Raw genomic sequence first — 12,254 nt, 5'->3', positions numbered from 1 at the left:
AGTTACACAATTATATTTTTATCGTTTCGCAACACAAACATCACTGTATGGCATCTTGTGGTACAAATATTATCACCATGGAGTAAAATCGACAGTTACAACAAAAGTCTCACTGTGTAGCAAGAACACACTTTCAGCACAAATATCACTGTAGAACAAGAAACACACCTTCATTACAAACATCACTGAAGAGCAAGAAACACACCTGCCAGTACAAACATCACTGTAGAACAAGGAAGCCATTTTTAATCCAAAGTGTCACTGAATAACTTGGTTTGGTTTATTTTGAATTTTGCGCAAAGCTACACGAAGGCTATCTGCGCTAGCTGTACCTAATTTAGCATTGTAAGACTAGAGGTAAGGCAGCTAGTCATTACCACCCACTGCAAACTCTTGGGCCACTCTTTTATCAACGAATAATGTAATAGACCGTCATTTTATAACGCCCCCACAGCTGAAATGGCGAGCACGTTTGGTGTGACGGGGATTCGAACCCGCGACCCTCGGATTACGAGTTGAGTGCCTCAACAATCTGTACATGGCAGGCCTAAAATGCGTGTTTGTGTGTGATTTTCTTATAGCAAAGCCACGTTGAGCTCTCTGCTGAGCCCACCGAGGGAATCGAACCCCTGATTTTAGCTTTGTAAATCCGCAGACTAACCCCTGTACTAGCGGGAGGCGTATAACTAGGATAAACACCTATCACCACAAACATCGTTGTGTAACAAGAAACACACCTTCAGCACAAACATCACTGTAGAACAAGAAACACACCTGTCAGTACAAACATCACTGAAGAGCAAGAAACACACCTGTCAGTAAAAACATCACTGAAGAGCAAGAAACACATCTGTCAGTAAAAACATCACTGAAGAACAAGAAACACACCTGTCAGTAAAAACATCACTGAAAAACAAGAAACACACCTTCAGTACAAACATCACTGAAGAGCAAGAAACACACCTTCAGTACAAACATCACTGAAGAGCAAGAAATACACCTGTCAGTACAAACATCACTGAAGAGCAAGAAATACACCTGTCAGTACAAACATCACTGAAGAGCAAGAAATACACCTGTCAGTACAAACATCACTGAAGAGCAAGAAATACACCTGTCAGTACAAACATCACTGAAGAGCAAGAAATACACCTGTCAGTACAAACATCACTGAAGAGCAAGAAATACACCTGTCAGTACAAACATCACTGAAGAGCAAGAAATACACCTGTCAGTACAAACATCACTGAAGAACAAGAAACACACCTGTAGAACAAGGAAGCCATTTTTAATCCAAAGTGTCACTGAATAACTTGGTTTGGTTTATTTTCAATTTTGCGCAAAGCTACACGAAGGCTATCTGCGCTAGCTGTACCTAATTTAGCATTGTAAAACTAGAGGTAAGGCAGCTAGTCATTACCACCCACTGCAAACTCTTGGGCCACTCTTTTATCAACGAATAATGTAATAGACCGTCATTTTATAACGCCCCCACAGCTGAAATGGCGAGCACGTTTGGTGTGACGGGGATTCGAACCCGCGACCCTCGGATTACGAGTCGAGTGCCTCAACAATCTGATCATGGCGGGCCTAAAATGCGTGTTTGTGTGTGCTTTTCTTATAGCAAAGCCACGTTGAGCTCTCTGCTGAGCCCACCGAGGGAATCGAACCCCTGATTTTAGCTTTGTAAATCCGTAGACTAACCCCTGTACTAGCGGAAGGCGTATAACTAGGATAAACACCTATCACCACAAACATCGTTGTGTAACAAGAAACACACTTTCAGCACAAACATCACTGTAGAACAAGAAACACCTGTCAGTACAAACATCACTGTAGAACAAGAAACACACCTGTCAGTACAAACATCACTGAAGAGCAAGAAACACACCTGTCAGTACAAACATCACTGAAGAGCAAGAAACACACTTTCAGCACAAATATCACTGTAGAACAAGAAACACACCTTCAGTACAAACATCATTGTAGAACAAGAAACACACCTTCAGTACAAACATCACTGAAGAGCAAGAAACACACCTTCAGTACAAACATCACTGAAGAGCAAGAAATACACCTTCAGTACAAACATCACTGAAGAGCAAGAAATACACCTTCAGTACAAACATCACTGTAGAACAAGAAACACACCTTCAGTACAAACATCACTGTAGAACAAGAAACACACCTTCAGTACAAACATCACTGAAGAGCAAGAAACACACCTTCAGTACAAACATCACTGAAGAGCAAGAAACACACCTTCAGTACAAACATCACTGAAGAGCAAGAAACACACCTGTCAGTACAAACATCACTGAAGAGCAAGAAACACACCTTCAGTACAAACATCACTGAAGAACAAGAAACACACCTTCAGTACAAACATCACTGAAGAGCAAGAAACACACCTTCAGTACAAACATCACTGAAGAGCAAGAAACACACCTTCAGTACAAACATCACTGAAGAGCAAGAAACACACCTTCAGTACAAACATCACTGTAGAACAAGAAACACACCTTCAGTACAAACATCACTGTAGAACAAGAAACACACCTTCAGTACAAACATCACTGAAGAGCAAGAAATACACCTGTCAGTACAAACATCACTGAAGAGCAAGAAATACACCTGTCAGTACAAACATCACTGAAGAGCAAGAAATACACCTGTCAGTACAAACATCACTGAAGAGCAAGAAATACACCTGTCAGTACAAACATCACTGAAGAGCAAGAAATACACCTGTCAGTACAAACATCACTGAAGAGCAAGAAATACACCTGTCAGTACAAACATCACTGAAGAGCAAGAAATACACCTGTCAGTACAAACATCACTGAAGAGCAAGAAATACACCTGTCAGTACAAACATCACTGAAGAGCAAGAAATACACCTGTCAGTACAAACATCACTGAAGAGCAAGAAATACACCTGCCAGTACAAACATCACTGAAGAGCAAGAAACACACCTGCCAGTACAAACATCACTGAAGAGCAAGAAACACACCTGCTAGTACAAACATCACTGTAGAACAAGGAAGCCATTTTTAATCCAAAGTGTCACTGAATAACTTGGTTTGGATTATTTTGAATTTTGCGCAAAGCTACACGAAGGCTATCTGCGCTAGCTGTACCTAATTTAGCATTGTAAGACTAGAGGTAAGGCAGCTAGTCATTACCACCCACTGCAAACTCTTGGGCCACTCTTTTATCAACGAATAATGTAATAGACCGTCATTTTATAACGCCCCCACAGCTGAAATGGCGAGCACGTTTGGTGTGACGGGGATTCGAACCCGCGACCCTCGGATTACGAGTCGAGTGCCTCAACAATCTGGACATGGCGGGCCTAAAATGCGTGTTTGTGTGTGCTTTTCTTATAGCAAAATTACTTCGAGCTCTCTGCTGAGCCCACCGAGGGAATCGAACCCCTGATTTTAGCTTTGTAAATCCGTAGACTAACCCCTGTACTAGCGGGAGGCGTATAACTAGGATAAACACCTATCACCACAAACATCATTGTGTAACAAGAAACACACCTGTCAGTACAGTCATCACCATATAGCAAGAAATACACTTATCAACACAAACATCACTGTATAACAAAAAATGCACCTGTCAGTACAAACATCACTGTTTATCAAGAAACACTATGTAACATAATTTTTACTTGTTCTTGTTCCTGGACAGAAAGTGTTATTTCCCAATTGCTTATGCCTAAAGTAAATGGAAAAGACCTATTTTTCTCTTCAAATATTTGCTTTTGTGATCTAGGAGAGTATAACGAAAACATGATGGGAGAATATATCTGGGGCTGATAGATGAAAGTTATTTACATTACAGTCGCAAATTTCGAAATTACTCACTTCTAAACATTTTTGTATAACTTTAGTATAAATACATGTAAATCTTGATTCATATGTTGTTTTATTCAGACCTTATGCAAATGTAGGAACAAAATGTGTGCTACACTGTGTAATTAACACTAATATTTTATCATATCTTTATCAACAGTAAAAATACAGAAAAAAATTCAGCTTAAGAATAAACGGTACTGTTTCCACTTTAAAGTTAACTTTAATTTGATAATTATTCAACTTTTTCCAATGCATAATTGCGTTTCTTCTTCAATTAATTAACATTCATAAATTCATTTAATAACTGATAGTAACTGTTACGCTGCACGAGCTCTTCGCTAGTAATAGATTCGTTATTTCTTACGAATAACTGAAGATGGTTTTAAAATCAATTGAACTCAGCAGAAACTCGTTTCGTCTCTTCTGTAAACATTTCAGAAAAGCATCTATCATCTTTCTAGTCACTGTTAACTTGGAAATATTTCATAATATAAAACAAGGAGTTACTGTATTCATCCATTACTAACGTTCGTGTTTAAAGGCGCTTCTCATTCAGTTTTTACTTTTCTATCATATGCATTTTTGAAAATGTATTTTATGATATCAATCGCCTTATGATGTAGATACGTCTTTATTTTATCCTAACAGCTGGATCTTTAGCCTCATGATGTGGATACGTCTTTATTTTATTCTAACAGCTGGATCTTTAGCCTTATGATGTAGATACGTCTTTATTTTATCCTAACAGCTGGATCTTTAGCCTTATGATGTGGATACGTCTTTATTTTATCCTAACAGCTGGATCTTTAGCCTTATGATGTAGATACGTCTTTATTTTATCCTAACAGATCTTTAGAAGATGCTACTTGCTTAATAACAGCCACTTTAATTCATCATTGGACGTAACCACGTTGAAAACAGTAATGATACGTAATATATACCACATAAGACCAGACAAGCCTTTAATAATTTGTTTTTTATCGATAAAAAAATGAGTTTTTTGTTCTAAGCTCTATGTTTAGAATTCTTTTGCTTAGGAACAAGATAAGTAAAGCAAAGTTATATCAAAAAATCTAATATCGAGTGATGACAGTTTGATCTCTATGGTAAAGTCACACACTGTTTTTCTCGAGTGATGACAGTTTGATCTCTATGGTAAAGTCACACACTGTTTTTCTCGAGTGATGCCAGTTTGATCTCAGTGGTAAAGTCACACACTGTTTTTCTCGAGTGATGCCAGTTTGATCTCTATGGTAAAGTCACACACTGTTTTTCTCGAGTGATGCCAGTTTGATCTCTATGGTAAAGTCACACACTGTTTTTCTCGAGTGATGACAGTTTGATCTCTATGGTAAAGTCACACACTGTTTTTCTCGAGTGATGACAGTTTGATCTCTATGGTAAAGTCACACACTGTTTTTCTCGAGTGATGCCAGTTTGATCTCTATGGTAAAGTAACACACTGTTTTTCTCGAGTGATGCCAGTTTGATCTCTATGGTAAAGTCACACACTTTTTTTCTCGAGTGATGACAGTTTGATCTCTATGGTAAAGTCACACACTTTTTTTCTCGAGTGATAACAGTTTGATCTCTGTGGTAAAGTCATATATCAAATAAGAGTTCTTTATGGTGATAGATGGCACTCGATTATTACAATCAACTCCAAAAAGACGTCCAATATCAAATAAGAGTTCTTTATGGTGATAGATGGCACTCGATTGATACAATCAACTCCAAATGTTTTCCTTGTTTGGTAGCACTATGGCATTTCAGTAATACGAATATAATTATATTTTTATTAATATCTAATTTGTTAACTGTAGGCTTTATAGTTAATTTTTCTTTAATGTCAGATTAATATTGACGTCTGGAACAGAGATACGTCTATTTGAGTTAATTATTAATGTTGTTAACAAAAGAGCAGTTACGTAGATCAAACTTGATTATTCTTACAAGTGTCAGAACGTTTTTCGGAAACGTCTACAGGTTTCAGAAACGGAATCTTCAGATAAATATCAAGTGTTCTTACATGCGTTAGAAGCACTGTTCTTTTCCATATCTGTCTCCAGTGTTCATACAAGTGTCAGAAGCAGTTTTCCACATCATTCTAAATAGTTTTAGATTTCACGAGCAGGCTAAATTGTTTTTGCATGCGTGGGAAGAAACATTTTCAAGGTCCCTCTGAAGCATTCCTAAATGTACATGAAGCACAGTTTTCCAAATCTGTCCATGTTGTTCTTGTAAGCTCCAGAAACAAGCCACACTTTCCAAATAACTATAAAGTGTTCTAAAATGTTGAGAAACATTAGTAAAATACATAGTTTTCTGATATCAGTTCAAAGTGTTTTTACATTGGTCAGATACATAGTTTTCTGATATCAGTTCAAAGTGTTATTACATTAGTCAGACACATAATTTTTTATATCAGTTTAAAGTGTTTTACATTAGTCAAATACATAGTTTCTGATATCAGTTCAAAGTGTTATTACATTAGTCAGACACATAGTTTCTGATATCAGTTTAAAGTGTTTTTACATTAGTCAGACACATAGTTTTCTGATATCAGTTCAAAGTGTTTTTACATTAGTCAGATACATAGTTTTCTGATATCAGTTCAAAGTGTTTTTACATTAGTCAGATACATAGTTTTCTGATATCAGTTCAAAGTGTTTTTACATTAGTCAGATACATAGTTTTCTGATATCAGTTCAAAGTGTTTTACATTAGTCAGATACATAGTTTTCTGATATCAGTTCAAAGTGTTTTACATTAGTCAGATACATAGTTTTCTGATATCAGTTCAAAGTGTTTTACATTAGTCAGATACATAGTTTTCTGATATCAGTTCAAAGTGTTTTACATTAGTCAGATACATAGTTTTCTGATATCAGTTCAAAGTGTTTTTACATTAGTCAGATACATAGTTTTCTGATATCAGTTCAAAGTGTTTTTACATTAGTCAGATACATAGTTTTCTGATATCAGTTCAAAGTGTTTTTACATTAGTCAGATACATAGTTTTCTGATATCAGTTCAAAGTGTTTTTACATTAGTCAGATACATAGTTTTCTGATATCAGTTCAAAGTGTTTTTACATTAGTCAGACACATAGTTTCTGATATCAGTTCAAAGTGTTTTACATTAGTCAGACACATAGTTTCTGATATCAGTTCAAAGTGTTTTACATTAGTCAGACACATAGTTTCTGATATCAGTTCAAAGTGTTATTACATTAGTCAGACACATAGTTTCTGATATCAGTTTAAAGTGTTTTTACATTAGTCAGACACATAGTTTCTGATATCAGTTTAAAGTGTTTTTACATTAGTCAGATACATAGTTTCTGATATCAGTTCAAATTGTTTTTACATTAGTCAGATACATAGTTTCTGATATCAGTTCAAAGTGTTTTACATTAGTCAGATACATAGTTTCTGATATCAGTTCAAAGTGTTTTTACATTAGTCAGATACATAGTTTCTGATATCAGTTCAAAGTGTTTTTACATTAGTCAGATACATAGTTTTCTGATATCAGTTCAAAGTGTTTTTACATTAGTCAGATACATAGTTTTCTGATATCAGTTCAAAGTGTTTTTACATTAGTCAGATACATAGTTTTCTGATATCAGTTCAAAGTGTTTTTACATTAGTCAGATACATAGTTTTCTGATATCAGTTCAAAGTGTTTTTACATTAGCCAGATACATAGTTTTCTGATATCAGTTCAAAGTGTTTTTACATTAGTCAGATACATAGTTTTCTGATATCAGTTCAAAGTGTTTTTACATTAGTCAGATACATAGTTTCTGATATCAGTTCAAAGTGTTTTTACATTAGTCAGATACATAGTTTTCTGATATCAGTTCAAAGTGTTTTTACATTAGTCAGATACATAGTTTCTGATATCAGTTCAAAGTGTTTTACATTAGTCAGACACATAGTTTCTGATATCAGTTTAAAGTGTTTTACATTAGTCAAATACATAATTTTTTATATCAGTTCAAAGTGTTTTACATTAGTCAAATACATAGTTTCTGATATCAGTTCAAAGTGTTTTTACATTAGTCAGATACATAGTTTCTGATATCAGTTCAAATTGTTTTTACATTAGTCAGATACATAGTTTCTGATATCAGTTCAAAGTGTTTTACATTAGTCAGATACATAGTTTTCTGATATCAGTTCAAAGTGTTTTACATTAGTCAGATACATAGTTTTCTGATATCAGTTCAAAGTGTTTTACATTAGTCAGATACATAGTTTTCTGATATCAGTTCAAAGTGTTTTACATTAGTCAGATACATAGTTTTCTGATATCAGTTCAAAGTGTTTTTACATTAGTCAGATACATAGTTTTCTGATATCAGTTCAAAGTGTTTTTACATTAGTCAGATACATAGTTTTCTGATATCAGTTCAAAGTGTTTTTACATTAGTCAGATACATAGTTTTCTGATATCAGTTCAAAGTGTTTTTACATTAGTCAGATACATAGTTTTCTGATATCAGTTCAAAGTGTTTTTACATTAGTCAGACACATAGTTTCTGATATCAGTTTAAAGTGTTTTACATTAGTCAGACACATAGTTTCTGATATCAGTTTAAAGTGTTTTACATTAGTCAAATACATAGTTTCTGATATCAGTTCAAAGTGTTATTACATTAGTCAGACACATAATTTTTTATATCAGTTTAAAGTGTTTTACATTAGTCAAATACATAGTTTCTGATATCAGTTCAAAGTGTTATTACATTAGTCAGACACATAGTTTCTGATATCAGTTTAAAGTGTTTTTACATTAGTCAGACACATAGTTTCTGATATCAGTTTAAAGTGTTTTTACATTAGTCAGACACATAGTTTCTGATATCAGTTTAAAGTGTTTTTACATTAGTCAGATACATAGTTTCTGATATCAGTTCAAAGTGTTTTTACATTAGTCAGATACATAGTTTCTGATATCAGTTCAAAGCGTTTTTACATTAGTCAGATACATAGTTTCTGATATCAGTTCAAAGCGTTTTTACATTAGTTAGATACATAGTTTCTGATATCAGTTCAAAGCGTTTTTACATTAGTTAGATACATAGTTTCTGATATCAGTTTAAAGTGTTTTTACATTAGTTAGATACATAGTTTCTGATATCAGTTCAAAGTGTTTTTACATTAGTCAGACACATAGTTTCTGATATCAGTTCAAAGTGTTTTTACATTAGTCAGGGGCATTGTTTTCCAGATATCAGTCTCAGTCCCAAACGATTTATGAGCTCGAGCAATATATTTTTCAAAAAATAGTTTTATATATCGATCTAAAGTGTTCTTACATCTATTAGAAACTCGTTTTTCTCAGATATTACTATCAATTGTTCTTACATATGTTAGAAGTTCATTTTCGAGATATCGATTTAATATGTTCTTATGTGTTTTAAAAGCCCATTTTTTCTGATATTCTAAAGTGTTCTTACATGATTCAGAAGTATAGTTTTAAGTCAATGTAGAAACTGTTTTGCATTTATCAGAACTGCAGTTCTCCATGTCAATCAAAAGTACACCTACGTACATATTAGAAGCAAATGTTCTTAGCCAATCTATAATATTTTTAATGCACAGATATACAGACCACATAAAATATCTGTACGCAAATAAAAAATACATTATCTCTATCAAATCCGAATATAACAAACGTAGAATATCTACGATCCTCCATATCAAGTTAGATTATTCTTTCGTGTGTCAGAGACGCAGTTATTCGAATACTATTTATTCACATCAGATTAAGCTATTCTACTGTTTGTTTGATTTGAGTATTGGCACAAATCTAGTCAAGGGTTATCCATGTTGGTCGGCCTTAATCTTAGACTAACAGACTAGCAGGAAGACAGTTAACATATCCATCGCAAAGTCCTTAGCTATTCAAATGGAATAACACTCTCGTAACGAATCTACAACATCCAAAGGCAACATATTCCAGAGACAAACCATCCTGTCTTAGTTAAAGATGAGTTCTATCTTGCTAAGATTTATCTTTGTGTTCCCTAGTCCTACCATTCTCCACGTTAAGTAAGAAAGTGATGATGTATAAACACGCCTTACAATCTCAAACACCTCATACAGATGCTCTGTAGCTATTCATTTCATAAAGCACAAAATATAGTCTTTAAAAAAAGAAACGCAAAAGGCAAAATTTGAGACAAATTGTTAACAAGTTTATTCCGGGTAGTTCTGTGTGACATGTGTGAAACTTTGCACATTCACTGCTGAACATCCAAAGTCTGCAAAGGCGAAGTCCACGCTCACTAGGTGAAGTTTGTAACTACCCCTAGGTCGTTAGGCCAATCTCAACAAAACACTATTGGAATGATAGTTTAGAAAAAGCAGCATGTTAATGGGGTCTCATAACACCTTACGCCCCTTATTATTAATGTTGTATATTGAGAAGTTATTATCTTTGAAGTAAGTTTATATTAACTACACTCATAGATGGCGCTACGACCACAAAACAAATCAAATATACATTTAAGTTTTCTATGACACGACATACAGTACAGATGAAGGATACACAAATGCCTTATATGTCTCAGCAAGTACACTAGCACTCTCTATGAGAGAGTGCAATGAAACAGCAGACATAACTATTCCAATAATACATAAATTCAGCTTAAGTTTTTACTCCAATAGTTACCACAAGGTTGATATGAAAAGCCGTTTCATTAGTTATATTATCTTCCTACTTTGAACTGTGACTTTACAACTTCATCAAATAATACACTTCTGCGGCCGATGACCATCAACTAATTAATAAGATGAAACATTGTGGAAAAACATTAAGAGCTCTGTGTTGAAAAAGGGTAACTACTTTGACCACTACCTCTTCCTACAAAGTCACCTTGTCCATCACACATTACATCCCATGTTTTAAGTATATACAAAGTGATTCGTAATCAATATTTCTGTAAGTACAACCTAAAATTCAGTTCGTCTTAACAGCACAGTGCTTTGATGGCTTTATACTAAGTATTATCTCCAATCTGTGTATATTAATTTTATATTTGAGCAAAACGCATTACATATAAAAAAAATCTTGCAATTGCATTGCTTTCAATTAGGTACCTAAAAATATATCAAAATAACAATAATTAGCCCCCAGTGGCTCAGTGGTATGTCTGCGGACTTACAACGCTAAAAACCGGGTTTAGATACCCGTGGTGGGCAGAGCATAGATAGCCCATTGTGTAGCTTTGTGCTTAATTCAAAACAACAACAACAACGACAGTAGTTAATCTAAAGAGTTAAAGTAGGTTTTACAAAAAAACATTCAATGTATCCCCAAAATGATGAAAATGACACTTGAAACATACCACTGTACATAAAGCTTCATATTTCTTTTTTTGTAAGCGCATAATAATTATAAACTTAGAGACTATTATACATCTTTGTTCTTTCTGGTCATACTTTCTTTCTAAACAGTTACAGTAAACGTTTAGTTTTATTTTTAAATAAAACAAAAAACACTGCAATACCCATAATACTTTGAAAATAATTCTTCGATGGAGTCAAAAAGTCAAAAACTAAAATGTTTTCACTAACCTCTTATGAGCAAAATCAAAAGTAAATGAACATCCAGGGAGTGGGTAGGTTGTTTGTGAAAGTTGAACAGCCGCCAAAATTCCATGCCGCAAATTCCAAATCAGCCAGGCGAGTAGGCTTTTCGTTGCTATGTGACGAAATATCAGAACATCAGCTAATCAATATGGAGGAAAGAAATTTCGAGATATATTTTTTACCTGTTGGAAAACGACAAAAAATGATCGTATTAAAATTCTATCTAATTGATATTATAATTATTCTCATATTGTTCAATCAAAACAAGATGGTTATGAATATTATATTACTAATAAAATTATAAACGTTAATAACATATAATTGAAATGTTTCATTCGCATCAAGAAAAAAAGAAATACTGCGATATCTATCTCATTACGCTGAATTAGTAGTAACAGTATTTGTTAAAACCTACAGATGTGTAGTAATGATATTCATTAAAACCTAAGAAACTGCAGTAAAGGTAATAATTGAAACCTAAACAAAATGTAGTACTGCTGAAAACCTAACTTGGTGTAGTAATAGTACTGCTGAAAACCTAACTTGGTGTAGTAATAGTACTGCTGAAAACCTAAATTGGTGTAGTAATAGTACTCCTGAAATCCTAAATTAGTAAAGTAATAGTCCTGTTGAAAACAAATTCGTGTAGTAATAGTACTGCTGAAAACCTAACTTGGTGTAGTAATAGTGCTGATCAAAATCTAAATTCGTATAGTAATAGTACTCCTGAAAACCTAAATTAGTGTAATAGTAGTACTGTTGAAAACCTAAATTAGTGTAGTAGTA

General features: G+C 34.1%; 1 protein-coding gene across 5 annotated transcripts in view; it reads right to left on the bottom strand.

Moving 5' to 3' along the window:
- The window catches only part of LOC143237338 (uncharacterized), a 37,458-nt gene extending 25,811 nt beyond the window's left edge, over positions 1–11,647 (bottom strand). For all 5 annotated transcript variants that reach the window (XM_076476503.1, XM_076476498.1, XM_076476491.1 and 2 more), the window contains exon 1: positions 11,454–11,647. In XM_076476503.1, the coding sequence (XP_076332618.1) occupies positions 11,454–11,538 (85 nt within the window). In that variant the 5' untranslated portion in view covers positions 11,539–11,647. The remainder of the gene's footprint in view (positions 1–11,453) is intronic.
- Positions 11,648–12,254: the final 607 nt, after the last annotated feature.

The sequence above is a fragment of the Tachypleus tridentatus genome, chromosome 2 (genome assembly GCF_004210375.1).
Source record: "Tachypleus tridentatus isolate NWPU-2018 chromosome 2, ASM421037v1, whole genome shotgun sequence".
In the NCBI taxonomy this organism is placed as follows: Eukaryota; Metazoa; Arthropoda; class Merostomata; order Xiphosura; family Limulidae; genus Tachypleus; species Tachypleus tridentatus.
Note: the sequence above shows the minus strand (reverse complement) of the source record. Positions and strands in the feature narration are given on the sequence as shown.